The 25,949-nt window shown below is 34.6% G+C and overlaps 1 protein-coding gene across 29 annotated transcripts in view; it reads right to left on the reverse strand.

Moving 5' to 3' along the window:
* ADGRL3 (adhesion G protein-coupled receptor L3) overlaps positions 1 to 25,949 on the reverse strand; it is an 823,449-nt gene that overhangs the window by 124,408 nt on the left and 673,092 nt on the right. For 24 of the 29 annotated variants that reach the window (XM_045056306.1, XM_045056303.1, XM_045056290.1 and 21 more), the window contains 4 exons: positions 23,129 to 23,314; positions 20,082 to 20,120; positions 2,850 to 3,033; positions 1,814 to 1,936 (listed from right to left, as the gene is read on the reverse strand). In XM_045056306.1, coding sequence (XP_044912241.1) covers positions 1,814 to 1,936; positions 2,850 to 3,033; positions 20,082 to 20,120; positions 23,129 to 23,314 — 532 coding nt within the window. The remainder of the gene's footprint in view (positions 1 to 1,813; positions 1,937 to 2,849; positions 3,034 to 20,081; positions 20,121 to 23,128; positions 23,315 to 25,949) is intronic. The other 5 variants (XM_045056308.1, XM_045056309.1, XM_045056305.1 and 2 more) reach the window with 1 other exon arrangement.

Genomic DNA, 25,949 nt, shown 5'->3' on the forward strand with positions numbered 1-25,949 from the left:
TTTATATTTTGAAAGTAGCTAAGAGGGTAAATCTTTGAAGTTCTCATCACAAGAAAAAATGTTGTAACTATATGTGGTGATAAATATACTTATTAAACTATACTTATTGTTGTGATAATTTCACACTATATACAAATATCGAATCATTGTATTGTATACCTGAAACTAATATAAAGTTATATGTCACTTATATCTCAATTAAAAAAAAAAGGATCAAGAACAGACTGGATCATAGACAGCATGTAAAAAACAGACATAAAATGGGACAGATGAGGCAGGAAAAAGGGGATGAGCCCATGGTGTCCTAGTGAAATTATCTGATTTCATTCTGAGTGTAACTGGAAGAGAACTGGTCAGATTTACATTTCAGGAAGATCCCTTTGTCAACAGGATATCCTATTGGGGGGTGGAAAGAGTGGAGGGAGGGAAACCAGTTAGAAAGCTAATGTAGAAATATGACTTTGCTCCACAGAAAATCTGATTATGCCTCAAAATTCACATAGTCAGATTAGCAATAGAACAATTTATGTGCTTAGTCTTATAACATTTCCAACACTTAAAAAGTAATTGTGTTCAGCTGACAACAGCCATATTTTGTTTTTCTTGGTATTATTCTTTTTTTTTTTTTTTAACCCCTCACCCGACACTATGAAACACCAGCTCCGAGTTGGTTGCTACAACCTGAGGCCATCTTCCCATTATCACCTAATAGGTCAGAGGATTTCACTTAGTTTGTAAAAAGAATGGTTTTTAGGGGTGCCTGGGTGGCTCAGTCGGTTAAGCGGTTAAGCGATGGAGTCTTGGTTTCTGCTCAGGTCATGATCAGAGTTTTGTGGGTTCGAGCCCCATGTTGGGCTCTGCACTGACAGTGTGGAGGAGACTGCTTGGGACTCTCTCTCTCCCTCCCTTTCAGCCCTTCGCACACGCACACTGTCTCTGTCTCTCTCAAAATAAACCAATAAACTTAAAAAAAAAAGAAAATGAATGTTTTTAAAAATTTAATAGTAGTGAAAAGGATGATTTTAAAATTTAATACTAGTGACACTTGAGACATATTTTCTCTGGTTTATTTTATATTTAATTTTTTTTTCACAGTTTAGTTCTCAATGAGTTTAATTCTAATTACATTCAGTGAATTTACTCTAGTATTAAACTGACCTACATTTACCAATTCCTTTTCCTGAGGTCATCTTTTTTTTTTTTTAAGTTTGTTTGTTTGTTTAGTTAGAGTGAGCAGGGGAGGGGCAGAGAGAGGGAGACAGAAGATCTGAAATAGGCTCTGCGCTGATAGACTGAGATCATGAACTGGAGCCAAAGTTGGAGGCTCAACTGACTGAGCCACCCAGGCACCCCCAAAGTCATCTTCTCACAGTTAAATTTTCTGTATGTGTTGCAAAGAAAAATCATAGAAACGCTTTCAAAAATAAGTGAATAAGGAAAAAAAAGACATACAATTTTAAAATTGGAATTAAAATTTCCATTAAAAATTTTATAAACTAAATCTGTCAACTCGGGGGGAGTTACTCCCTTGAAGAAAAAAGTCAGATATCTGGATTTTGTTGGTCATTAATTCTCCTCAGTTTCAAGTGTCTGACATTTTACTCCAACTGAAAAGGAACAGAACAATTTCCAAGTCTGACTGAGAATTTTGTGGACACGTACATTGCAGTGTTGCTGGTGCAGAAGATAAGAGGAGAAAGACAATAGTTGAATGAGAGGAGAGCTTTTGGATAGCAGATATAAACTCCCAAGCCAAGAAACAAGGCATTGATGATAAGTTCAATTTCATCATGCTTAACAAACGCTAACCTACCGTTTCGACCATTTTGTTTTAGAGTATTTGCGGAAAGCTGGATAGTGCTTCCGTGACCCATGTTTTCTGGAAATTTTAGGTCTTCTAAGTTTCCTTCTGTGCTCAGCCTTGCAACTTCCAATTCTGTTAATGGAAAGAGTTATCAGTCTTCACTGAGAAATGCACCAAAGCTAAGATGATTTCCTAAATCACTAAAATATTTCTGAAATCAAAACACTGGAATTAATGTTCTATTAATTTATAGTAGTCAAAATTTATAGTACTTCAATGTTTCATTTAGAAAGTATTTCTTTAGTATTTTAAAGTAAAGCAAACCAAACTATTAAAATCAGGTAAATAAGAATACAAATGTATCAATTATAAAGCCTAAAATTTAAAATTCAAGCTCAAATCCTTATACTTCATCATTTACATTATTTTCAAAATGTATCTTTATCTTGTGAATTAAGTAAAAATATTTTTATAATCTAGAGCTGCACTATGATATCAAAATTGATGTGTCTTTAAATCTAATAAGCTTGAAACAGCTTTATCAAATCTTCTGAAATAAAACTGTCAGCTACATCCTTATGCACAATAAAAATAGATTTACACTCCTTATAAGCCAATAACACAATTACAAAAAATGGTTTTATCACCTTCACTTAAATGACTGATTTCTTTATAGTATATAATTCAGAGACATTCTTATTATAACTGAAGTGACCCATAAGCACTGTATTAGGAGGATAAAACTTTAAATAGCATAAATACATGCATAGATACATTCAGACATACAAAGCAAAGGACCTCACTGTGATTGATCTCAGGTTAATATATCCAATATTGGAATGTCCTAAGGAGGATAACATACCTGATTATGAGGACCCTTTTAAGCCAATGGCAGGTGATATCCTTCCAATTATAGAAAAGAACCACTGGTCTCCACTGAAATAAAAATCACTCATAATATCTGGGCTACCACATAATTTTTTTTCTTTTCTCTCTTCTGCTGTACAAGGGTCTCTGGCCCTTCTGTATAACAAAGGCCACTTACGAATATTGTCTGTGTTCTCCCTGACAATGTCAGTCTTCAAAAGGTTATCAGCCAGCACAAAAGCGCTTTCCTCCACAGTGTCAAGCAACATGGTCGCTGCACGTAGTTGATCACTTGTAGTCAGGTCTCTCCATGCATTTGAGGCTTGTGGCTGGAGGAGGTTGTTAACTGTCTCGACCATTGCCTACAAGAGGATGAACAGAATGACAGAGGTCTCTAGTGAACTCACAGAGCTGTCAGAAATCCAGGTGTACATGTTGCTCAGCAAGCAAGGATCAGCGGTGTGCATGAGTTCAGTATTGTCCCAGCCTCCCCTGTGACATGCTGCAGCAGAAGCATTCATTATTTTTTTTTCTGTTAAAACCCTAGCTGAGACTGCAAGGCAAGAGAAAAATCAGCTTTTGTTTTGAAGGACAACAAATAGATCTGTGCTTGCTTCTTAGAATCAATAGCAAAGGCTTCAATAAGACTATAATCACATAATTAAATTATTTGGCTGGGGAACTGTTGGCAAGTAATTGAAACCAACACTTTTATCATATTACCCACAGAAAAAAAAAAAGATTTTTTTTCTATACATCACCATAAAACTACATGCTGAATACAACAGATGAAAGGGATGACTATAGACAGGACAATATAAGAATTAGTTGCCTATAGGTTGAGGACTCACTGAGCAAAGAAATTTTTTTCTTAACCAGCTGGTAAAATGTCAGAATGGGAAAAAAAAATATATCAAAGCATACATACTCCCAGGGGCTTTGGATATGTTATGTGTGAAGAAAAACCTTCTTCATGCTGTTTACTGTTAGGGAGGGGAGTAAACAGTTGGAAATTGCTACCTGTAGCCCTTAGGTGTTTTCCTTTTAAAAAAAACCAGCAGTAGGTACCCACAGAGATAAAGCACCAGAGTTCTCATTGCTTCATCCAAAAGAATCATCTCCCTAGTTACAATTTATATATTTCCCGTGGTTAGCTTTATGCTCTAGGTTACAAAGGAAAAAAAAAAAGTTCTCCCAATAAGGTCTTCCTAAGGTTTCATTCAAACGGAGAATTGCAAAATAGAAAAATATAAAACCTGCAGTTTTAAAGTGATCATCCCTGATACCGTTGATTATGAAATATGTATCTAATCGTGAAATAAACTTGAATAAACGGCCAACACAGGCACTTTCTACAGAGCGCATGGGTGTTTTAAAACAAGACTCACGTTACTGACACACTGGAAGAAGGATTAGGAGAGATTGAAGAAATATCCATTACACTGCAGTGTTTTCTTCTGGCTGGTGTTTTCATAGTAACCAAGTAACAACTGTTAAAAATTCAGCTTCATAATGAAACACCTTGGCTGCCAATTAACACCAGCTTCAAAAACTAATTTGCCTTTTGATAAGAGTTGTTTTTTCTTGATATTTTTCCCCCGCGATTCCAAGTTCTGGCCAAAAAGCAACATCACTGGACGTTTATTTAAAATAGTCCCACTCGCAACTTGAATATTTTGCATCATTTAAAACAAAAAAAACTAGCAAAAGAACACCAAAAAAATCTCTCATGAGTTTAATGACTGGGCGTTTTGACATAGTTCTGTCATTTAGTTTTGTCATGTGTTCTGAGTTTAAAGCATGACCTAGAAGTCAGACAAAAGCATTTCCGATCACAACAAAACGATCTGCTTTTCAGGACGTCCTCCATAGGGATAATGCCAACAGGATATGCCAAAAAGGAGGTGCCACATAGGAAATAAATGAACAAAAAAAGTTTAGGTATCTTCAGAAGCCAGAGAACCTCGATCTCTCAAGTGCAAAGCAGTATTCTTTCTGTGATTAGATGATCCTTTGAACTCATTGGAAATGCTCTGAAAACCCCACATGCAACAGAAAGTATGCCTGCTCTTTAAGGAGCAGCCATTTTAACATTATTTAACAATCTTACACTGATTAATTTAAACCTTACCTCAGGGAAAATTTTACTAGGGATAAATGCAGTATTTCTGCTCCACCCTTTATTGTTTTTTTTTTAATTTCAAAAAATGCAAAAGGAGGAAAAAAGACAAGAAAAACAAGAAAAACAAACAACTGTAGTCAACTCTGAAAATGTTCTAAAGGCTACCCATTTACAACAGACTGCTTTAGGTAAAATACCATGTTTGAATGGGTAACAAACCAAAGGCACCCCTTACTAATTTATCTTCGTTTTGCACCCCAAAAATGTATGTAGTGCAGTGTTTTTTATAGTTACAAATTTTAAGTACCATTGCAACTTCCCAAATAAGTTATAATCTTTAAGGAAGCTTTCTATTACAGCCCAAATGATTTCCAAGTTTACTGTAGAAGTGGGAGACATAACATATAGTCCTAAAACCTGGATGGGTTAAGACACAAATCTAATATTTATTCATTCTTCTTTAAAAAAGCATCTATTGTGACTGCTTAAGTGTAAATTTAAGGAAATGGCAACACAAGGATTGGGAGACAGAATCCTGTAGTGGTAAAACTGGAGTATGGGATTTGGAACCACATCTCCTGAGTTTGTACTTGGACTGTGCCACTTACTAGCTGTGTGATGTTGAGCAAGTTACTTAACTTGTCTGTACCTCATCTGTAAATTAGAGATGATGATATAACCATTTTATATTGCTTGGCAATATAAATGCATTTATGTTGCCTGGCTCATAACACGTGCTTAAGGTATAATCTTACATTGACTTCCATTGGATATCCAAATCCAGTTTGGGAGGAGGGGGGTGTTCACTGAATGAAGCACATGTCCTATCTGATAATTACAAAATATCCGTTCTGAAGTGAGATCTGTAAGGTATAACTTCTACAATGCAATCTTCATAAACTGTTTCACTACTTAACTGCTGTAAGAGGATGCCACCTTAAGCTGTGAAGAATAGGAGAGTACAGGAACATGTGTATTAAATAATTCATAATGTGTATTTTAGAGGTTTGAAAAAACTGTCCTGTTTTCTGCTAGTGTAATACAGTGTTTAGACTTTCCAAAGTTTGCTGATATGTCCCTGTTACCAGTTTAATGATGCCAATTAAATAGTCACAACTCTTCAGTGACAAAAGAATATCTATATTTTGTTTTCCTTATACATTTCTGCATTTGTATATTTTATCCACAAATGATGAAATGAGGTCAGTGTGTGTGTGTGTGTGTGTGTGTGTGTTTGGTCAAACTAGTTATTTGCATTGCTTTCATCAGTTCAACAACATCTCCTTACAAACATATTGACTTTCATTTTATTTGGTTACAAGGAAATGAGCTTACCTATGCTTAGAACCAAAATTAAACAGGGAATGTACAATAAATTTGATTAAAGTAAGGTACTGGGACATCACTTAATGTCCAACAGCTCTCACCGATTTCTCTTTTTCTGCTATATTTTTCTAATCTAAAATTTATATGATAAGTTTGGAAGAAAATATGCTTGGTCTTGCATTTATCTTAAATTTATATTCTCAAAAAAATGATTTGATCTGGGAGGAAAAAAAACCACCTAATGGTTTTGACAGGTACAGACTGAAATAATCTAAAATTCAGAAAAGTAAATTTAATACAAAATGTACCTGTCAGAAACAAAATGCTAACTCACTTTATTATTTTTTGTAAAACACTAGAAACTGGATAGGAGACAGCACTGGAAATTTGCATTCTAATAGTCACTAAATTTCCGTGTGTCTTTGAACATATTTATGTTTTCTAACCAGTCGACAAAGTGAGAACTACACAAGAAAGTAAATCTCATTATGTTCCAACATGAGGGGTGGTCAGAGGCTTTTGACTATTAGATATTACTCTTATTATACAGTTGTATAGTTTATGGATAGATTCTAAAGTGACTTTTGACTGTTTCTAAAAATCAAAAATAAATTAGAAAATGTAAAAGTCACTTGAACTCACCCCAGGATCATGGGCATCCCATATCCTTCTGGATACACATTTGCATTACACACCATTATTGGACCACCAATCATAAAATTCAGATCTTAAACAAATTCATTTGACTAGTTTCACTCATAGCATATAATTGTAGTATGTTTGCTAAAAAAATGTTATGAAGTGTATGATCATACTATTTCAAAAGGAAGCATTTACTTAATTGCTATAACTACTGTGAAAAATTTGGGGGAAAACCAGCTATATATCTCTCTAGTAACAACTTTTGTCATTATTCCAAGAGTTCATGCTTGTGAAATAGCCTAGAATCAGTGATGAGAAACATGTCAATGGCACTTCTTACTCAAGAGTGGGGAGTAAATCTCAAACTAGGAAAGCAAAATCACCTGGAGAACTTAGTGACCCCTCTCTCTTCACTTGAAAACCACCAAAGATCCAAATAGAATGAATGCTTTGTAAAAAGATATATTACTTTACCACCATTGCATTTGTCTGAAGATAGGCTTTTTAATCATAAGCTCTTTTTAGGTTTTAGCTCAAGTACAAAGAGTTCTTCCATTATCAGCATACCTAGGGAGAATCCCCCTACCTGTAAATCTGTTATCTGTTTTGTTTTCTCTGTATCATGTATCATTACCTAAAGTATATAAAGTATTTATCTTAGTTACTTATCCACATGACTAATTTAGATCTCTCACTCAAGAAAAGGTATGCCTCATGAAGGCAGCAACTCCATGTCATTTAGAAGTGCCAAAACTGTGTGGCATAGAAGTGTTCAATAACTTTTTGCTGAATGACTGCCATCCAGTGAAGATTCAAACTTAAGTGAGTTTTCTCCATTTTCATGCTAGCAGGAAAAAATAATCTCTGAAGGTATTGGTTTTATAAGAGCAAAAGATATGTAAGTACAAAGGAAAAAAACCCTAGGAACTAGCCAATATTATCTGTATCCTTACCATTTAGAGATTCAATGTCATAATGGGTTCCCATTTTAGTACTTATTCACCTTGACTATAACTATCCATACTTGTGGTCTGGCTTTCTCACTAGATTACAATGTTCATAGCGAGAGACTGTGTTCACTGGTGTTTTCCCAAAGTAAATTTTAGTGCCTTGAGATATTTTAGGTACTCAATAAGTGCTCATTGAGCAAAATCATTAATGACCTTATATATAATAGGAAAATGAAAACATCTAGTTCTATAACTTTTTGTCATGTCTCCCAAGAGGTGTTCTGAGGGTATAAAGTGCTCAGATATCATCACATGATTTGGAAGGAAGACAGGCTGAATTAGAGAGAATTAAGAAGACAATCAGAGTTCAAAAGGAGAAAAGCAGAACCACAGGTTATTGTAGTAAATGCAATCCACTATGCATAACAACAATATATTCTACAAAACAGCTTTCTAAAATGTTTTTAAGTATACCAAAGTGCACTTTCAATGTAATGCAATGAGGTCCTATTAAGTATGTATGATATGCAAACAACTAGGGAAGTCACTGTTGGAAGAGGTTGGGAAAGAGAAGAAAAACATAGAGTCAGCCTTCAGTTTGTCTACACTCCAAGGCAGAAGGTAAGCACAAAATAGAGCTAAAAACTCACAGCATATGGGACAAAAAGTAATGAATTCTTACACAGGAAGAACAAGAAAAGATCCCAGAAGGTGTTTGATTTTGAGTTAGAGACTAAAAGATGAATAAACTTTCCTTGATTATGATGAGGAAATTTGAGGCTAAAGAACATAATAAGCAAATTAATGATTAGAACAAAACTAAAGCGGTAGGGAGGCAGGGAATGTGTTGAGTTTGGGATGAGGAAAGTGTGTGGTGCCTGGAAAGAGAGTGTGACAAGGTGAGTGTGATGGGAGAAATGGTAGGTACAAGTCAGATCTTAGAAGGTCTTCATTCAGTATGATAGAAGTTTGGGCTTTACTGCATAGAAAATATTAAGCCACCAAGTATTTTTAACAAAGGAGCTATATGTTTAGATATCTATTTTTAGAAAATTTTCTCTGAAAACATATCAAAGGATGAATTGAAAGCAGAATTATGAAGATGCCTCCTGCCCCCCCCAAAAAAAACAGAATAGAAAAGGAATTCTATATTAAGTTTACTCATTATTTTTAAAAGTTATTTTGTATTACAGTAGAACAAACATTTATAAATATGCAAATTATCATTAGGCAGCCCATTACAAAGGTAAGAGCAATTATTCCCTCTTAGTGCATAAATTTAAGGTAATAAATTGCTGACAAACTTTTGACAAACTCTCCAGTAATCTGAAATTTTATTTTACTCTTTACTTCCATATCTTTGTTTTTTGATGTGTTCTCCTGAATATAGTATTTCTTTGCCAATATATACTGTAATCATTATGCTGAACATTGCTATTTTATTCTCATGTATTATATATATAGTTATGTTTAAATATTTTTCTTCATGTATAAATCTCAGGATATGCAGACAAAGAGAATTAAATGTGTTCATTGCTCCTATCCCCGGCTTTCTAACTATATATATGTGTGTATATAATATTATATAATATATGACATATATTATAAAACATACAATATATAATTACATATATAATACATAATATAGTTTATACCGATTTATACTTTTAAAAATTAAACTTTCTTTAATTCTTCATTTTTGACTTGTTGATATGAAAGTTATCAGTTGGGAATAAAATAAAATAGAGCAAAAGTTTAAAATTGTTGCTGAATAGGGCACATTGTATTCTAATCTACCTTTATATATTGATTCAAATCAAAGTTTTAAAGGTCAAATGTTAGAGGAGTCTTCAAAAACAGTTTTGAACTTGCTGGATTTTTTTTTTATTAGAAGTCAAGTTGAGTGACTGATATTTACACATCTGATCAATAAACCTAAGGTTCTTTTTACAATCACTGTCATTTAATATTATTAAGCATATAAAAACTACTATTCTCTGAATTCCCTTTTATATTACAGTGAAGTGTTGGCATTTTCAAGTCTTAATTAAAATTAGATTATACAACACAACTGACCTTAATATAGTAATAAGAGCCCTTAACAGTAGAACAAGATGAAACTAAAATTTCATAGAAAAGACTGCCTCTTTAAGACATCCCTTGTTGCTTAAAAATGTATTGCTTTTAGCAAACTGTAATTTATTGTACTATTTAAAAATCTAATTTAGAATTAAATGATTGAATGCTGTCAAATCTATATTGTGTTATAGAAGGTAAGTAGAGCTATAAACTTGATTCAAACGTCTTGCTAACTCAACATTTATTCACCAAATATTAACTAAGTACCTTCATTTGAGATGCTGCAAGAAAGTCAGATGTTCTCCTGTCCTTAAAAGTGATGACAATATAGTGAGGGCAGTTAATTACACAAGTACAAACATGGCAAACATTAACATAGTGGAAACAGTGTTCAAGCACTGTATCGAAAAGGCTCCGTGAAGTACAATTCCAAGTTTAAATTCAACATGGACCAAACAAGCAAAAGGTAGAGCATGTACATATAGGTCTGGAGGTGAAAGAGAACAAGCACCTCCAAGGAAATGAAAAGATGTCCTATGGCAGAGCAAAGAGTGCTGAGGGTTCCATGACAAGACAGTAAGTGAAGGCAAGTTTTCTAAGATGTTTGCAAAGCATGTGTGCAATTCTTCCTAAAGACAACAAGAAGTCACTGAAAAATTTCAAGTAGAGGAGTGATGTAAATTATAATGGTTAATATTTATTGAGAATGTTCCAAACTCTGATCTGAATGCTTTATGCATCAGCTCCTTTGACTTTGACAATAACCCAAGGAGGTAAAAGTGATTATTATCCTCATCTTGTGGTGAGAAAACAGACTGAGAGAACTTGAGTAACTTGCTTAAGGTTAATTAGCTAACGTAGGGCAGAACCAGGGTTCAAATCCATGCATTCTGGCTATGGGGATGAAGAAAAGTAGAGATTTAAAAAGAGAAGCAAAGCTTTGTCTATTAAAATGCAGAGGGCATTGAACATAATGAATTCTTGGTTTCCCTATTTTGAATGCTATGTACTTGAATAGCATCAATTTAAAAGGTCTACAGAGGCCTGGTAAGGGAGGAAAAATCTTTCCTCAACTCCAGTCTCTTAGGTTCTGTAATGGGACCTGACAATTAAGCTGATATAAGATAAACCAAAGACAAGTATACAAATTTTATTTAATATTTTTATGTGAATATAGGAACTTACATGGGAAAAAAGATTTAAAGAAGCAGTTAGGACTGAGAGCTTAGATGATTTTTTAAACAAAAGGACAATATATTTGTAAAGAAGTGACAAGATGAAGGAAAAGGTTTTAAGCTTTCAGGAACAGTATATTGTGGGAAACTGACTAGGAAATATATAGGGGAATCTAATGGAAGATAAGGGTTATTTTAGTATGTTTGTTGCTTTCAAATAATCAGTATGCCAAAGTGGCACATCTGGGGCATGTTCTTACCCCCTCAGCTGCAGCTCACTTAAACATCCATTGTTGACATACAGGTTTAGGCAACATAAATTTAAGTAAGAAACAAGCCATTGGTATATCTGACATTACCCAGATAAACTGAGTAGAGGAAGAATTGATGGCCCAGAAACACTAATGACAGAGAAAATGTAGAAAGAACTGTCAACACCTGAGATGAAGAAAAAGGAGCCAGAAGAGTGTTGTATCACAGAAGGGAGGAGAGTTTCCACTGGTTTCAAAATGAACTCAACCATAAAAATATCCAAAGAGCCCTTCTTCTTGAAATAATAATGACTCTAGATATTTTTATGAGAACTGGTAGAATGGTTATAAAATAAAGAGAAAAAACACCCAGAGAAGCTGTTCTTGAGGGAAAAATCGGTTCAGTTATATGAAATTTCACTTTGAAGTAGGGCATCTAAGTATATAAAATAATGTATATTAATAAAAAATTTAAAAGTATACACTTGTAATGTATTTTTAATACAGAAGTATATAAATTAAAACCTGAAAGATGGTTTATGGGATAACACCACCAACCTCATCAGAAAAAGAAATCACTCTGTCATGGATCCTTCCAGACTTATAAATATTTACATGTATATACCAACAAATGTGATCACTACAAGTATGCTGTTATTTGTTTTTTGCCTCTAATATACCACACCTACCTTTCTAAATCAATGCAAGATCTACCTCATTTCTTCCATAGCTAAAGAGTATTCCATTATTTGGTGTAGCAGTTTATTCAACCCATTTCCTACGGATGAAGGGTTAAGTTGTTTTGTTGACGTAAACCATGATGCAAGTCTACCTTGTGACTATCTCTACACATTCATTCCTTTCAGTGGAGGAATGCTGCCCCATTGCATGGTTCTGCCACAAACTAACCCCAAAGTCCTTAATGTAGGCAGAGAGAACAATATGGTTTTGTGATTGTATGACAAGATTGATAAAAATAAAATTGATCACAAAAACATGGATAAGAATAAAAATAGTCTTCTCTGGTAGGATTTTTAAGAGGCTGATAATAGTGATTGTTATAAAGAGCTGAACGCCTGGGGAGATGATGGGGAGATCTTCCTGTTTAGAGATTAGCATGAAGTGACGACTGGAACCTAAGTAGCCATCGTCTCATTTTTTCTTTATTTTGAGAGAGAGAAAGTATAAGTAGGGAGGGCCAGAGAGAGAAAGGGGGAGTAAGAGAGAAGCCCAAGCAGGCTCCACACTAACAGCACACAGACCAATGTAGAGCTTGAACTCATGAACTGTGAGATCTTAACCTGAGCCAAAACCAAGAGTCCGATGATTAACCGACTGAGCCACTTTGGCACCCCTGCCATTGTCTCATTTTGAGGATGGAAGTGCATGTTTTAAAGATAATAGAACAGAAAAACAGATGAAGTCTTGGTCTCTGATGTGGAATTTTCAATGCTAATCCTGGACTGCATTTCTTTTTTATGCATATGAATAAAACCCTGGTTTGTTTAAGTCACCATAGTAAAGTTTGTGATACTACGAGCTGTATAAAATTAATATATTAGATAAGGGAAAATATCAAAATTATAACTCTGTAGGGAGCAGTACTAAAAAATCATTTGTTTGGTTCCAAGCCATCAGGCAACTACTTTACTGCAAATTACACCTTAAAACTTCCATTTCTTTTCTGACCTGCATCAGAAAAGGTAATGATAGCTTCAGAAAGTAGGGTCTTAAATCTGTAATGCTATTTTTAATATCTTTTTCCTTCTGGTTAGCTATGTGATCATAGAGATATTAAATAACAAAGTAAACTGATGTCTATCCTTTTTTTTTGCACAGAAATAATATTTATATAGCCTATGTATTTAAAACTTTTCTGAAAGTAAACCCTTCAGAATGCAATGATGCATTAGAAAGAACGTGAAATTAACAATTAATTAATGACCCAGGCTTTGGTCAGAAAATTATAAGAGAGAATACAACTTGGTGAAAAGAAGTGGGAAAATGTTTTTGTTTCAGATGAAAATATTTTATTTAAAAACAGAAGGGGTTTTTTGACCCTCATAAGAATTACTTCCCGAAGCATTCATAAACCATGTATATACAAAGAGCAGCTGGAACATTTTGTTTATTTATAGGAATGTGCAAAATGGAAGAGTCGGAAATGACTGTAAAGCAGCCATCACTGCTTGACCTGACACATTCACCACAGGAATTTTGAGAGATTTCCCCAGAATCATGTTCTATGCACGTCAAAGTAGGATCTCCATCATTAACATCTGTCATTTGGAGGTTTTTTAATTATGAGATAGATGAAGTGACCTGTCCATGTTTTAAATGATAACCTGTATAATTTACTCTGCTACATTACATGCTGTTTCACTGTCTTGATTCAACGACTGCTTTCTCACAGCATTTAATAACTACAACTTACAGGAGAGAATTCTTACAACTTCTTTCTCTGAAGAAAACTACTCTGGTTTTGTCGATGGAAGTCACTTTCTTTGATCTCAATGTTTTTCAGCAATAGGTTCAGGGCACCAGAAACACGCAGGGTGCAGATTTATATTTTCTCTCTTACTGACACAAATCAAGTGCAGATTTATCAAGCTGTGAAATATATTAAGTTCACAGGGTTTTAACAAAGGGTTACCAAACCTCAAGAACCTGCTGTGATTCAAACTACTTTCAGATGTCCTTTTAATTATATTAAATGAAAGTTTGGGTTGGCTTTGATGCTTATGGGCAAACATCGAAATCTCTTGAAAGAGCTGCTAAAAGTACTCCCTGTTGCTGTAGTTAATATACTACATTGTATGCACACCACTAGCCAATTTATTCTAGCCACTTTAACAAGGATATCCAGCCTGACAGGCCACACAGAATAGTATCACAAGTCAAGCAAAGCACAAATCATTAGAGGACTCTGAAAGTTGTTTGACATGCACCACGGAGCTCTTTGTCACACAGCCAATTAAGTGACCAAACAAGGAACTTGAAAATACTCATTAATTTCTTCCTAGCAGTATAAATGGAGGTTAGAATCCTTCCTGTCTCATGCACCAAAGGCAGACAAGTAAAACGGGCATAATTCAATTTGCACTTTGTCCAAGACGCAAGTGGCAACTTAGGTTCACAAGAAAGTCTGCATTGGAGACAAAAGAATGAAAGGAATAGGTAAAAAAAAAAAAAAATCAGAAAGTACACATAATAATATAGATATATGGGCTTTGGGATTTTTTTCAATTAATCAACAGTTGACATTACTTTTATCCTTGAAAACCTGTGTCAGCATTTCTGAGCAGATTCAGACATTGACATTATTACCTCCTCTGTGAAATACGAACTGGAGTGGATTCCTGAATGCCATGCTCTGCAGGTTTCCCTTGTTCCTCAAGGCTGTTCTTCAGCCTCTCTTGTTGGTTTCTTTTCTCCCTGACCTCTTAGAGTATGGCAGTATCCTGGGGCTCCGTCCTAGATTCTTTCCTCTTCTCTCTACACTCATTGTGTTGATGTATTCATCTAGCACGTTGGCTGTAAATGCCACTTGAAGTGAAACATTGCCAAATGATGATTTCTAGCCTGATCTCTCAGCCGAACTGCATGCTTATATAACTAACTGCATATTTAACATCTGCATTGCGCAACTAACGGGAATCTCAAAGTTGACATGCCCCAAAGTGAAGTGCTTTTTGTTCTGGTCCCAAGTTGGTCACAGACAGACTGTCTCAATAAATAGTGACTTCATCCTTCCAGAAGCTCAGGCAAAACTTTTTGTCATTTTGATTCCTTTCTCTGACATGTCACATATGATCCCTTAGCAAATCCTGTTTGGTACACTTAAAAAGAAATCCTGAACCTGAGTAATTATCTCAGCATCTCACACTCAGTGAGTCTCAGTGAGACTCAAATGAGTCTATTTGACCCTATTGTGCTTGGTCACCCTGTTTCAGGCTCTAGTTTTCCTCCAATAATCTACTCTTTACTTTTAAAACACATTAGGTCACGTCATCACTCTGCTCTGAAACCTACAGTGGTTTACTGTGTCTCTCTGAATAAAAGCCAGCATCCTTATGATGGCCTGTCACATCTGAGCCCTTGCTACCTCTTTTACCCTCTTCTCTTTTACAGTGCACCAGTTACAGTCCATTAAGCGTCCCACTTCGGCTCAGGTCACGATCTCACGGTTTGTGGGTTCAAGCCCCGCCTTGGGCTCTGTGCTGACAGCTCCAAGCCTGGAGCCTGCTTCAGATTCTGTGTCTCCCTCTCTCTCTCTGCCCCTCCCCTGCTTGTACTCTGTCTCACTCTTTCTCTCTCTCAAAAAAAGAATAAACATTAAAAAAAATGTAAAATTACAATGCACCAGTTGCACTGGCCTCCTGGAATACCACAGGCTTGTTTCTACCTCAGAAATTTTCTGTCTCTCTACAAGAGTGCTTTTCCCCGTGTATCTGCATAGTTCACTCCCTCACCTCCTTCAGAGTTTTGCTCAAATATCAACTTGGTGATGCATTTCTTTTTCTCCTTAGTATTTATCATCATCTCATAGGCCATATTTTTCACATACTTACTGTATTGTTTATATTCTGCCCCTAGAAATATCACAGCAGGATTTTGCCTGTTATGTGCGTTGCTGTATCCCAGTGCTGATAAGGTTATTGGGCTCATGTGCTCAACTATTAACTCCTGAATGTTTTTGTTGTTAATTATTATGTGGTATTTTTCCATAGTCGGAGACAGACATTGTTTTGGCACTGCTGGTGCCTAGCCCAGAGATATCTAGTGGATAATTAAGGCAAAACAAACAAACTAAATTAACAAATCCGTAATGAGCAAATCATAGTCGTGAATTAAAATTAAAAGTGTGTTTCAAATTCTTTGTAAGCTTTAAAGAACACAAACCATCTGCCTTTGAAGAAAAAGAAGAAGGAGAAAGGGAAGGAGAAGGAGAAGAAGAAGAGGAAGAGGAAGAAGGAGAAAGGAAGGAAAGGAGGAAGGAAGGTAGGAAGGAAGGAAGAAAACTGTGTGTGTGTTCATTTGCATCTATCTACCAATTTTTTCCAATCAGTTCTCAGCCTGACTGTGCAGGTAATAGCAGCTTCCAAAGGATGACTCAAAAGATTCATATCCATAACTGTATGTTCTTATATTTTCCATTAAGCAAGGTCAACTGCAGAATCTACAGGGCATATGTGCTGCCTCTGAGATCTGGAGAACAAAAAGAATGGCTGATAAATTTTTTAAATATATATAATGCTTAGCTAGGAAAATGTCCTGCTTTTAAAACTGTGAAAAATGAATGCCAGTATTTCTTAATATTTCCTTCTAAAGAAGAGAACAATGCTAACAAACATTACTATTTAAAAACTGGGCACAGGATTGACAATTGAGAAAAAAATGAAAATCTAAGTTCTGGTTTCATTTATACAACATGAAAGCAGTTCTTGAGTGGTTTGAGGTCAACCTGTACTCCCAGAGTCTCATGAAAACCACGGATGTCTCTTTGGAGTCATATGACTTTTCACTGGTTCACGTACCACAGTCCCACACCCACCCAAGCCCCCATTCCATGACTGGAGTTAAGGACTTTTGCAATCCACCTGTACTAGAATGACTATACTCAAAAAAGAGAGAAAATAACAAGTGTTGCCGAGGATGTGAAGGAAGTGAAACCTTCATGTATTGCTGGTTGGAAGTGTAAAAGGGCGCAGTCACTTTGGAAAACAGTTTTACAGTTCCTCCTTTAACACAGCGTTACCGTATTTTCTATTTGTTTTTTCCTTTCTTAATATGATGATTTTTTGATCACAGTGTCCTCTGAAAACAAAAGGACCTCAAAGCAAGTTATGTGTGTATTTGAACATAGCAGTACAAAATTATTACTATACAGCCATGTGAACTGAACCTCAAACAAGAAGGAAAATAAAACTATTTTATTCTATATCATCCTTGAGATAAAATAAAATAAATCAGTAAATGTAAACCAGTAGATCTATCCTGACTCCTAACACCAAATAATGAAGTCAGTTCTGGAATAGCCATATCTTAGGGATTTGGAACATGAGCTTCAGAATCAGGAAGTCCAAGCTTTGAATTCAGGACCCCCTTCATTACTATGGTATGATCTTGTTAAAGTCACTTAATTTTCTCCCTGGGTCTCATTTTCTCTACTCTAAGTTAAAAATAGCAATAATTGGGATGCCTGTGTGGCTCAGTAGGTTAAACATCTGACTCTCGATTTCCATCCAGGACATGAACTCACAGTGCATGAGTTTGAGCTCCACATCAGGCTCTGCTCTGACAGTGTGGAGCCTGCTTGGGATTCTCTCTCTCTTTCTCTTCCTCTATCCCTCTCCTGCTCTCTCTCTCTTATAATTATATCAAAAGATTGTTGTGAATATTAAATAAGAATTTATGCAAACTGCTCCACACAGTGATGGCCACAGAATTAGTGCCTGATAAATGCATTTATTCTCAACAATAAATCACTGTTGATGTTGCAAAAACATTACAGACACGTTAGGACAACAGCATTGGTGCCTTCGGTGCTAGTGGGTGACCTTGGGCCAATCATCTCATCTCTCCAGATCTCAGTGAACTCATTTTCATTTTTAAGGTACCTTTTATTAATATAGGACATCACAGTACGTGTTACAGATGTAACACAAGCCTTACTTCTCTTTCTTGGCATAATACTTAACACTCTCTTCTTGAATGAAGGTATCTATTTTGCCCCAGACATGTTAATGATTTTTTTTTTTTTACTATGACTTGTATCAGTTTCTATCTTTTGGTAGTGAACAAAGACTTTAGTGTAATCTATATTAAAACTAAATGAAAAAAAATACTGGACCCAATTTTTTTGTTTGTTTTTGTTAAATTTTTTGAGGTATGAGCATACTGAGTATTAGGAGATTCACATATTATTTAAAATATCAAAGCAATCACCTTTTAATTATTCACCTACAGAACAGTATTCAGTTATCATGGCTGCCAGATGATAGTTCAGTTTTTACTGTGCTTTTTATGTTTAATAAACAAATGTAGGAAGTATGAAGAAGTAAAAGACTGATCTAGATAAATCATAGAATAGACACAGTACCTCTAAACAATTAAAAGCTAAATGGATTTCATGGTCAAAGTCAAACCTAGAAGAATCATTGTTTATACCGATGTAAAGGCCACATTTTTAAAGAATCTCATGTTTAAACAGCTACATTTTTTTTCAAATTTAATGCATAAAGCACTTCTAGTGTGTTTTAAACCTATCATATACATAGCTCAGAAAGTGCTCCAAACCTAGAAACAATAGGCAACATAAAACAAGTCTTTAAAATTCAAATAAAGTTTAAAGTGTTATTTACCCTAGAATTTCATAGAGTGATCATCTATGTTAAAATGAATAGAAGTAATGCCATGTCTTAGTGAGCAGAACATTTCTACTTCACAAATATTCTGTTTGTATTTGGTCTTATCAGATGTTTAGTCAATAACTGAAACATTTATTCATAGCCAGGCAATTATAACACCAGGAAATCAGCCATTGAATAAACTGTGCTATTAATTTTCCATCAGAGATTCATGTTTGAATGACCATGCATTTCACAGATTTAAATACCAAAAGGCTAATTATCTCCAAGGCCCTATTAAAGGGATAGCATAGATTGCAATCAAAAACAATCCTAAAATTGCTAAAAAATGATCTTCAGCTTTCATTGCTGAAGGATACTTCAATTTCTGTACCTATTATACATATTAAGAGGACAGGAGATATATCTTAAGGGAATATACATATAAGATATATATATATATATATATGATATATATATATCTTATATATAGAATATATATATATATCATATATATATAAAGGGAAAAAACAAAAAAACAACTGAATGTTCCTTACATTCAAAGACTCATAAATTTATACAGTAAAATGCACATTAAAAGCTTATCTTTCTAATATTTGTTTGATGTAAATTATTGTCCCTCCTCTTTTTTGAAGCCTCAAGTCCTTATCCCATTCCTTAGCTTAGAATAACATTCAATTGCCTGATTGCCTTCCAGTTCATGTCTTTGGGGGGTTCCTGTATATCTGGAATTAAAGTTTTTTTTTTCCTCCTGTTAATCTGTCTTATGTCAATTTAATTATTAGACCAGCCAAAGAACCTAGAGGGGAAAAAGGAAAAAAAATTTTTCAAACCTCTACACTGCCTTCCTGCCTTGTAAAAATAACTATAAAGGTTGTTTCTGCCATTCTTTTCACACAGACCCCATAAACAAAGTAATGGTTTCTACCCTGCTTAGAAACAAATTGCAACATGTTAGCTGGAGAAAAATTATATTTATATCAGGACTAAAATGTTCATAATGGGTGGGAAGGTAAGACAGTCACCATGTGGGTGGAATATTTTGGTACAGAAGCACGATGTTCCAAGTATTCTGGACTATTCGTTGTGTTATATGGCTGATTAAATGTCATTTCTGAATGATTTGCTACTCAAATGTTAGCTGGCCCAGTGTATTAATGAAATGCTTTCACACACACACACACCTCTATGAAGAAATTAGAGATTTACGTATTGCACCCAACTCACCTTTCAGTTATGATCAAAATGCTCACATTCCAAGTTACACCTCCTTGTTGGTCTGTGTTCATCTTGGATGACAGAGCATGGGCACTGCCAGATTTCTTTTCAGCACATACCCTTTCATATATCTTTCTGTCCCCACCCTTCATACCCTCCCTGAAATCCCTTTAGCTCAACAGGGTACGTTACCGTTTTTCTATCAGATGCCCATCAATGCTATCACCAACAGAGACAATTCAACAACTTAACACATTTATAAAAACGCAGAAAGTACCTGGACATAGGCTCTGCAAGAGCGCTCTCTTTTCTGAAGCTGAATCCATTAAGACAGCAGATTAAACACAGAATAGAAAAAACAAGTTAGTGACAGAAGAAAACAAGAAAAATAAAAGAACGCATCTACACAAAACACCTTATTCTGTTGTGCACTACTTTCTAGAGGAGAATGAAAGCTAAGCAGCAGCAAAATGTAAGCCATGGCTTGAAAGACAGTCGCCAACGCCCTTTCAGAATAAGCCAGGTGGAAACTGTGTGGTATAAAGTTGTTAATGATGGGAGGAAATCTGGGAATAAATGTAGTAGAAATTAGTAATAATCATTACACTTCAGTTATTTGAAATGATTCATTTCACATCAGGTTAGCGGTTAATTCATGGGCCACAAATGAAGACATGAAGTTAAGGAAGTTATATCAAAACTTTGGAACCCACATTGTTTGTGGTTTAGAGATTATAGAGATGGTTAATATGCACCACAAACCGTATGTTCAAACACAAAAAATTCTGTTTATCAGAAAAATAGAAATGTCCATTCATTATGGTTATTTGATTCCAAGGGAAAGATACCAACAGATAAGTAACTTCTGATTAGAAGAATGTGATTCATCTTCTGACTTATCACTGCTTTTATTTCTTGAATAATTTCTTTTCACAGTTTTGACCAAAAAAATTTATACATTTTAGAAACTTCTGTGGGATAAGAAGCATGTTTTTATTTGTTTGCATACTGAGTGATGTTTTTCTGGGCAAAAGGTTAACAACAACTCATATTCAATCCCAAACGTTTTTTTTTCTGATGATGGAATGAATAATTAATAAGTTTAATTGCCCTGTTTAAATAAATGACACAAAATTTTATAAATTCGATTGTGATTTTCTTCCACTTCCCTATTTTTTTTTCCCTTCAGTAGCCTTGATTGTTGAAGGAGAAAATTACCCAGGTTTAAGAAGCAGTTACTCTGATGCCTTTTGTGTGGCTAATACTCTTCCAACTTTAATTCATGCATTCTTCAAAGAGCACACTGCAGTTACTCCTCTACAGAATTAAGTGAGGAATGAGTGCAAGTAAATTGCCAGCGCTGTCATTTGGATCACTGACTCGCATCTTGGTGTTGCAGGACTCTAAACCCTTCAGAATTTCAATGTGGAGTTCAATTGATTTGTACCAAGTTGACTTTGCAAATCTGATGGGTTATAACTGCTTCGGGGAACAGTGGGAACCACAGGATATGAGAGCAAGCCAGCAAGCATGTGAATAACCTTTGCCCTCCCATCTCCTTACCCCATCATGCAAATTAACATATGACAAACCACATTATATAAACAACTGAAAAGAGCCAAATGGGAAACAAAAGAAAGCATTAAAAAGCTTCACAAATGGAAATTTGCCCATTATGTAGTTATTTGATATTCAGAGTAGGCAAGCTGATTAGCTGTAGCCAGTTAGAATGTGACATTAATTGCCAGCTTTACCTGATATTGTCAGACATCAACATCATTTTTAAATAAAGATACAAAGTATTGCTATAACAAGTAATGTTATGGATATGTAACATTAATAGAAATTACTACCTCCAGTACATTAGGATAACAATAGCTGGCGGCAATATTCATTAATAGCATCCAGTCAGCCTGGGTAATAACACATTAAAATCACAGCATGCCCAGATTACATAGGCCGCTGTGGATTACATTTTATCAGGGACTTGGTTGTGATTCTGTCAGGGGTATAAGTGACAAAAATAACTCCTTTATGTTCAGCATGAACAAAAAAAACAAACCTCTAATAATGATTTATATCTACTAGATAAAACAGAATCTGTTTTCTGAGGATGAAACTGCAGGAAAAACTGTATTTGCCAGATAAAATAGTAGGCTTTCCTATATCCAACCATCATTATTGGAAAAATTTCTTCCATCTTTATCAGTGAGACTCTAGTCTAATAAGACACAAAAGAACTTAACATATTAAAACACCACTCAGAAGTCATTTGTCATTCTAAAGGGGAATGTTCATTTAGTGAATTCCATTGAGGACTTTAGTCTGTTACTGCCAAATTCTTGCTTTATACAGTAGTAGGACTATCAGACATTCAAGGCCTTAAAATCCAGTTTCCATAATTGATCACTTCTCCTGCACAAAGATCTTTCAGGGAACATATGTCATTTGCTGGTAGCAATTCTAGTTTGTTTTTGATCATGGAGTTATTTCACCATGTGATTTTATAAGTAATAAATTATATTCCTTATAAATATGTAAAATATATTTTACATACTTATATAAGTTAAGTGCTTATATGGTATATAGGTTATATGCAATAAACATAAAATGCTTGTATATGTTTATATAATGTATATAAATATATTGTATATTTATAAGTATCAATAAGAATATATAAAATGTATCTTCTCTGAAATTTAAAAATGTATTATTTTCATTATTCAGATTTGCTGAAATACAATTAAACCTTCTAAGTGTTAACATAGTGAAGTAAAATCTGGGTAATTTAAATATCAAAAGGAAATACAAATTAAAACCTAATTACTTGCCTCATGAGTTTTTAAGTATAATATTAATTAGATTAAGTCATTTCATTTTTAAAACATCTTTAATGAATTGCTAATATCCTTTCTCATTGTTGCTATTTTCTAAATTTATACTTATTAGACTTTTGTTTATTGCAATTAGACATTTGTTTTATTGTAATTATTTTAAAATAAAAGTTTAAAAGGAAGAAAAAAAGCAAAATAAATCACATTTACTCGTACTGACCTTGCCAGAATTTAGCATTCAAAACAGTAAACACTAAAGAAAATAGAATTGTAAATTCAAAAAATTTACATTTTGTAAAGAGAGAGATTATCATTTATTGTGTCTTTAGAGGCCAAATAGGGTGGGTCATCATTAATAATAAAATAGTGAAGCAGACTGAATGTAACTAGAGATGCTCTTTAGAATGAACGAATTTTATAGAGAGAAATTAACCAAGAAAGGCTCACTGATCCTACTACAGCTTTAAAAATATATAGCTGAAGTCCTTACCTTGTTCAAACTCCGTGCAGCACTATCTTTTCCACCTGGGGTCAAGTTCCGGAGTTGTACATCTAGGAGCCCTACCAGCTGGTCCATGGCACGGACTGAGTAGGTGATGTCTCCAGCATTCAAATGATTTCTTGTTTGTTCAGCCAGCTCTCTAGCTATGTTGGCAGCTGTCTCTCCAGATTTCAACTGCGGTTTTTTGAAAACAGAATAAAAAGGAAAGAGATCTTAAGTAAGGGATTTTATTGGTCTCTGTGAACAATTGTTTTTGCATGGGAATTATAATCATCAAGCCAAGACATAGTTATTTAACTCCGGCTTCACCTGGAAGATAGTCTCAGGTTTTCCTACTAATCCATCTTTTCCCACAATACCTAACTTGAAATTCATATCTTTAGGAAAGTCCCCTTTGAGGAGTCTTCTAAAAATTGTTCTCACCCTAATTATCCATTTGAGTGGTCACATCTAAGGTTTGCCCTATAATTTTCTCTGTGAGTTTCTAAATTGGATGCTGATGAGTTGTGATGATACAGTTGTGAATCCCCAACCATATTCTAAGAGACAAGCACAAAGTTTCCATTGTGCCTAATTGAGCACTTAATACACAATGTATACGGACTGATGCTAAACTCTGTAAAAATTTGTCCCAAATACAATCCCTGTTTTTCAAAGGGTCTTCATTTTCTTCTTAACTAAATATGAGATTTTGTTCCCACTGCACTAGGTAGCAAATTACTGCTGTTTCTAGCATCTTCCTTTTCTGAAGCTACATGCTTATTTTTCAACTATATTCTATAAAGATATATCAAACTGTCAATACCCCAAAGATGTTATTTAAAAAGACAGATACTAATAACCCATGTTCACGTGAACAAATTTGATAGCTTTGGGTAATAAGAAGATAGGGATATCTTACAGTATTACAAGTTAAATATATAATAGTGTCATGTTTAGGAAACTTTTTTTTATAAATTTTTTTTACATTTATTTATTATTGAGAAGCAGAGAGACACAGAGCATGAGTGAGGGAGAGTCAGAGAGAGAGAGGGACACAGAATCTGAAGCAGGCTCCAGGCTCCCAGCTGTCAGCACAGAGCCCGACCCGGGGCTAGAACTCACACACTGCGAGATCGTGACCTGAGCCACAGTCGGTCGCCCAACCGATGGAGCCACCCAGGCGCCCCGGAAACTTTTTTTTTTTTTAGCACCGTCCTATATAAAACGTAGGGTCACACAGAGAAAAGTCCTTTCTGTAAGGTTATCTTCTAGCAGGTGTTCAGGCTATAAGGAGCAAGACTAAGACTCTTAGTCATGTAAGTTAATACTATCTCCTCAGGGATGCTCAATAAATATTTATAGCAGGATTGACTATTAAGAAACAAATAAATAAGTTAGGGTTATCGGAACATCTATATCATTAATAATCATATCCTCAAGTATATTTAAAGATCCAAATTGAAAACGAAGCAAGTATAGTAACACAATGTTGGGAAGGATTTGTGGAAATGTCTCTCACCCTCAGAAACAGCTCCTGGGCATATATATTTGTATAGGCCCCACGTAGAATTAATTACCAATGTCCATTAAATTTTGTAATGCGAAGACTATATAACTGAGGGATTTCTCTTATCACTATCAACCGTAACAAATAATCCCACAGATGTAAAAGAGAAATATTCAAAGATGTTTATTCTAGCTTGTTTAAAATACAAAACAAAATGGATTGTGACCTGCAGAAAACTGCTCATGTATATAAATATCATGGAATATGGTGCAATGGTTTAAAAGTATAAAGGAGATCAATATCATTAACATCAAATTTCAACACGCAATGCTGAGTTAAAATAAATGCCAAGTATAAAAAGTATTTATTTACGCTAATATCTATTAGCATGCTACTTGAAATAAAAATACAAAATGTAAGTAGGATATAAACATGCTATCTATGAAGAAGAAATACAAAAAACATGATATTTTTATGTGTTTATTTTACATATATTTAAGCACGAAGTCTGAAAGATGGGAATCAAAGGAAAAATCCTTTTCTGTAATGTTTAAATTTTACAAGAAGAATGGTTAAAGTAGTTATTATATATAACCAGTGTTTTTTAGAAATCCTTACAATTGTAAACACCCGCACTAACTTTAATAAATTTGTAAAATATGGTCAAGACCTACATAGCTAGTACCTGTAACCAAATGGAGCATATTACAGGGTTCAAGGATAAGTACATAACAAATTCAATGTGGATCAAAGTAGCATTCATGGCCCACTGACTGTCATGAAAGTATTTTCAAGTGGTCTCAGAGTGAAATAAATGTGGTTGTAATTCATACATTTTAATTTTATATACAATGTAAGGCTGTTTACTGGTAATCTAATAATCAATAGGTGATTTACAAAATTTAGTATTCGTTAATTTAAATCAGTGAGAAGCTAGGTATTCGCAAAGATTTCAAATTCAGTATTCCATTCAGACTTATTGAATGGTGCACATGATACAAGTGCTTGGTAACTTTGAAAAACTTTTAGTGTGCATATGAACATCCAGTGGTTGGAATTCCCATAATTTTCCAAGAGGATGTTCTTTTAATCAACACATGATACAGAGTTGGCTGGCATTTGTTACAGTTTCTATCTATGCTATTCCTCTAATAATGAATATATTTGTAGAATTCTATGGTTTTACTTTGTTAATCACTGCTGTACAATTGTTCTTTTTAATTTTTTTTTAATTCATTTTGAGAGACAGTGTGAATGGGGGAGGGGCAGAGAGAGAGGAAGAGAGAGAGAATCCCAAGCAGGCTCTGCACTGTCAGCACA

This window comes from Felis catus, chromosome B1 (genome assembly GCF_018350175.1).
Source record: "Felis catus isolate Fca126 chromosome B1, F.catus_Fca126_mat1.0, whole genome shotgun sequence".
Taxonomy (NCBI): Eukaryota; Metazoa; Chordata; class Mammalia; order Carnivora; family Felidae; genus Felis; species Felis catus.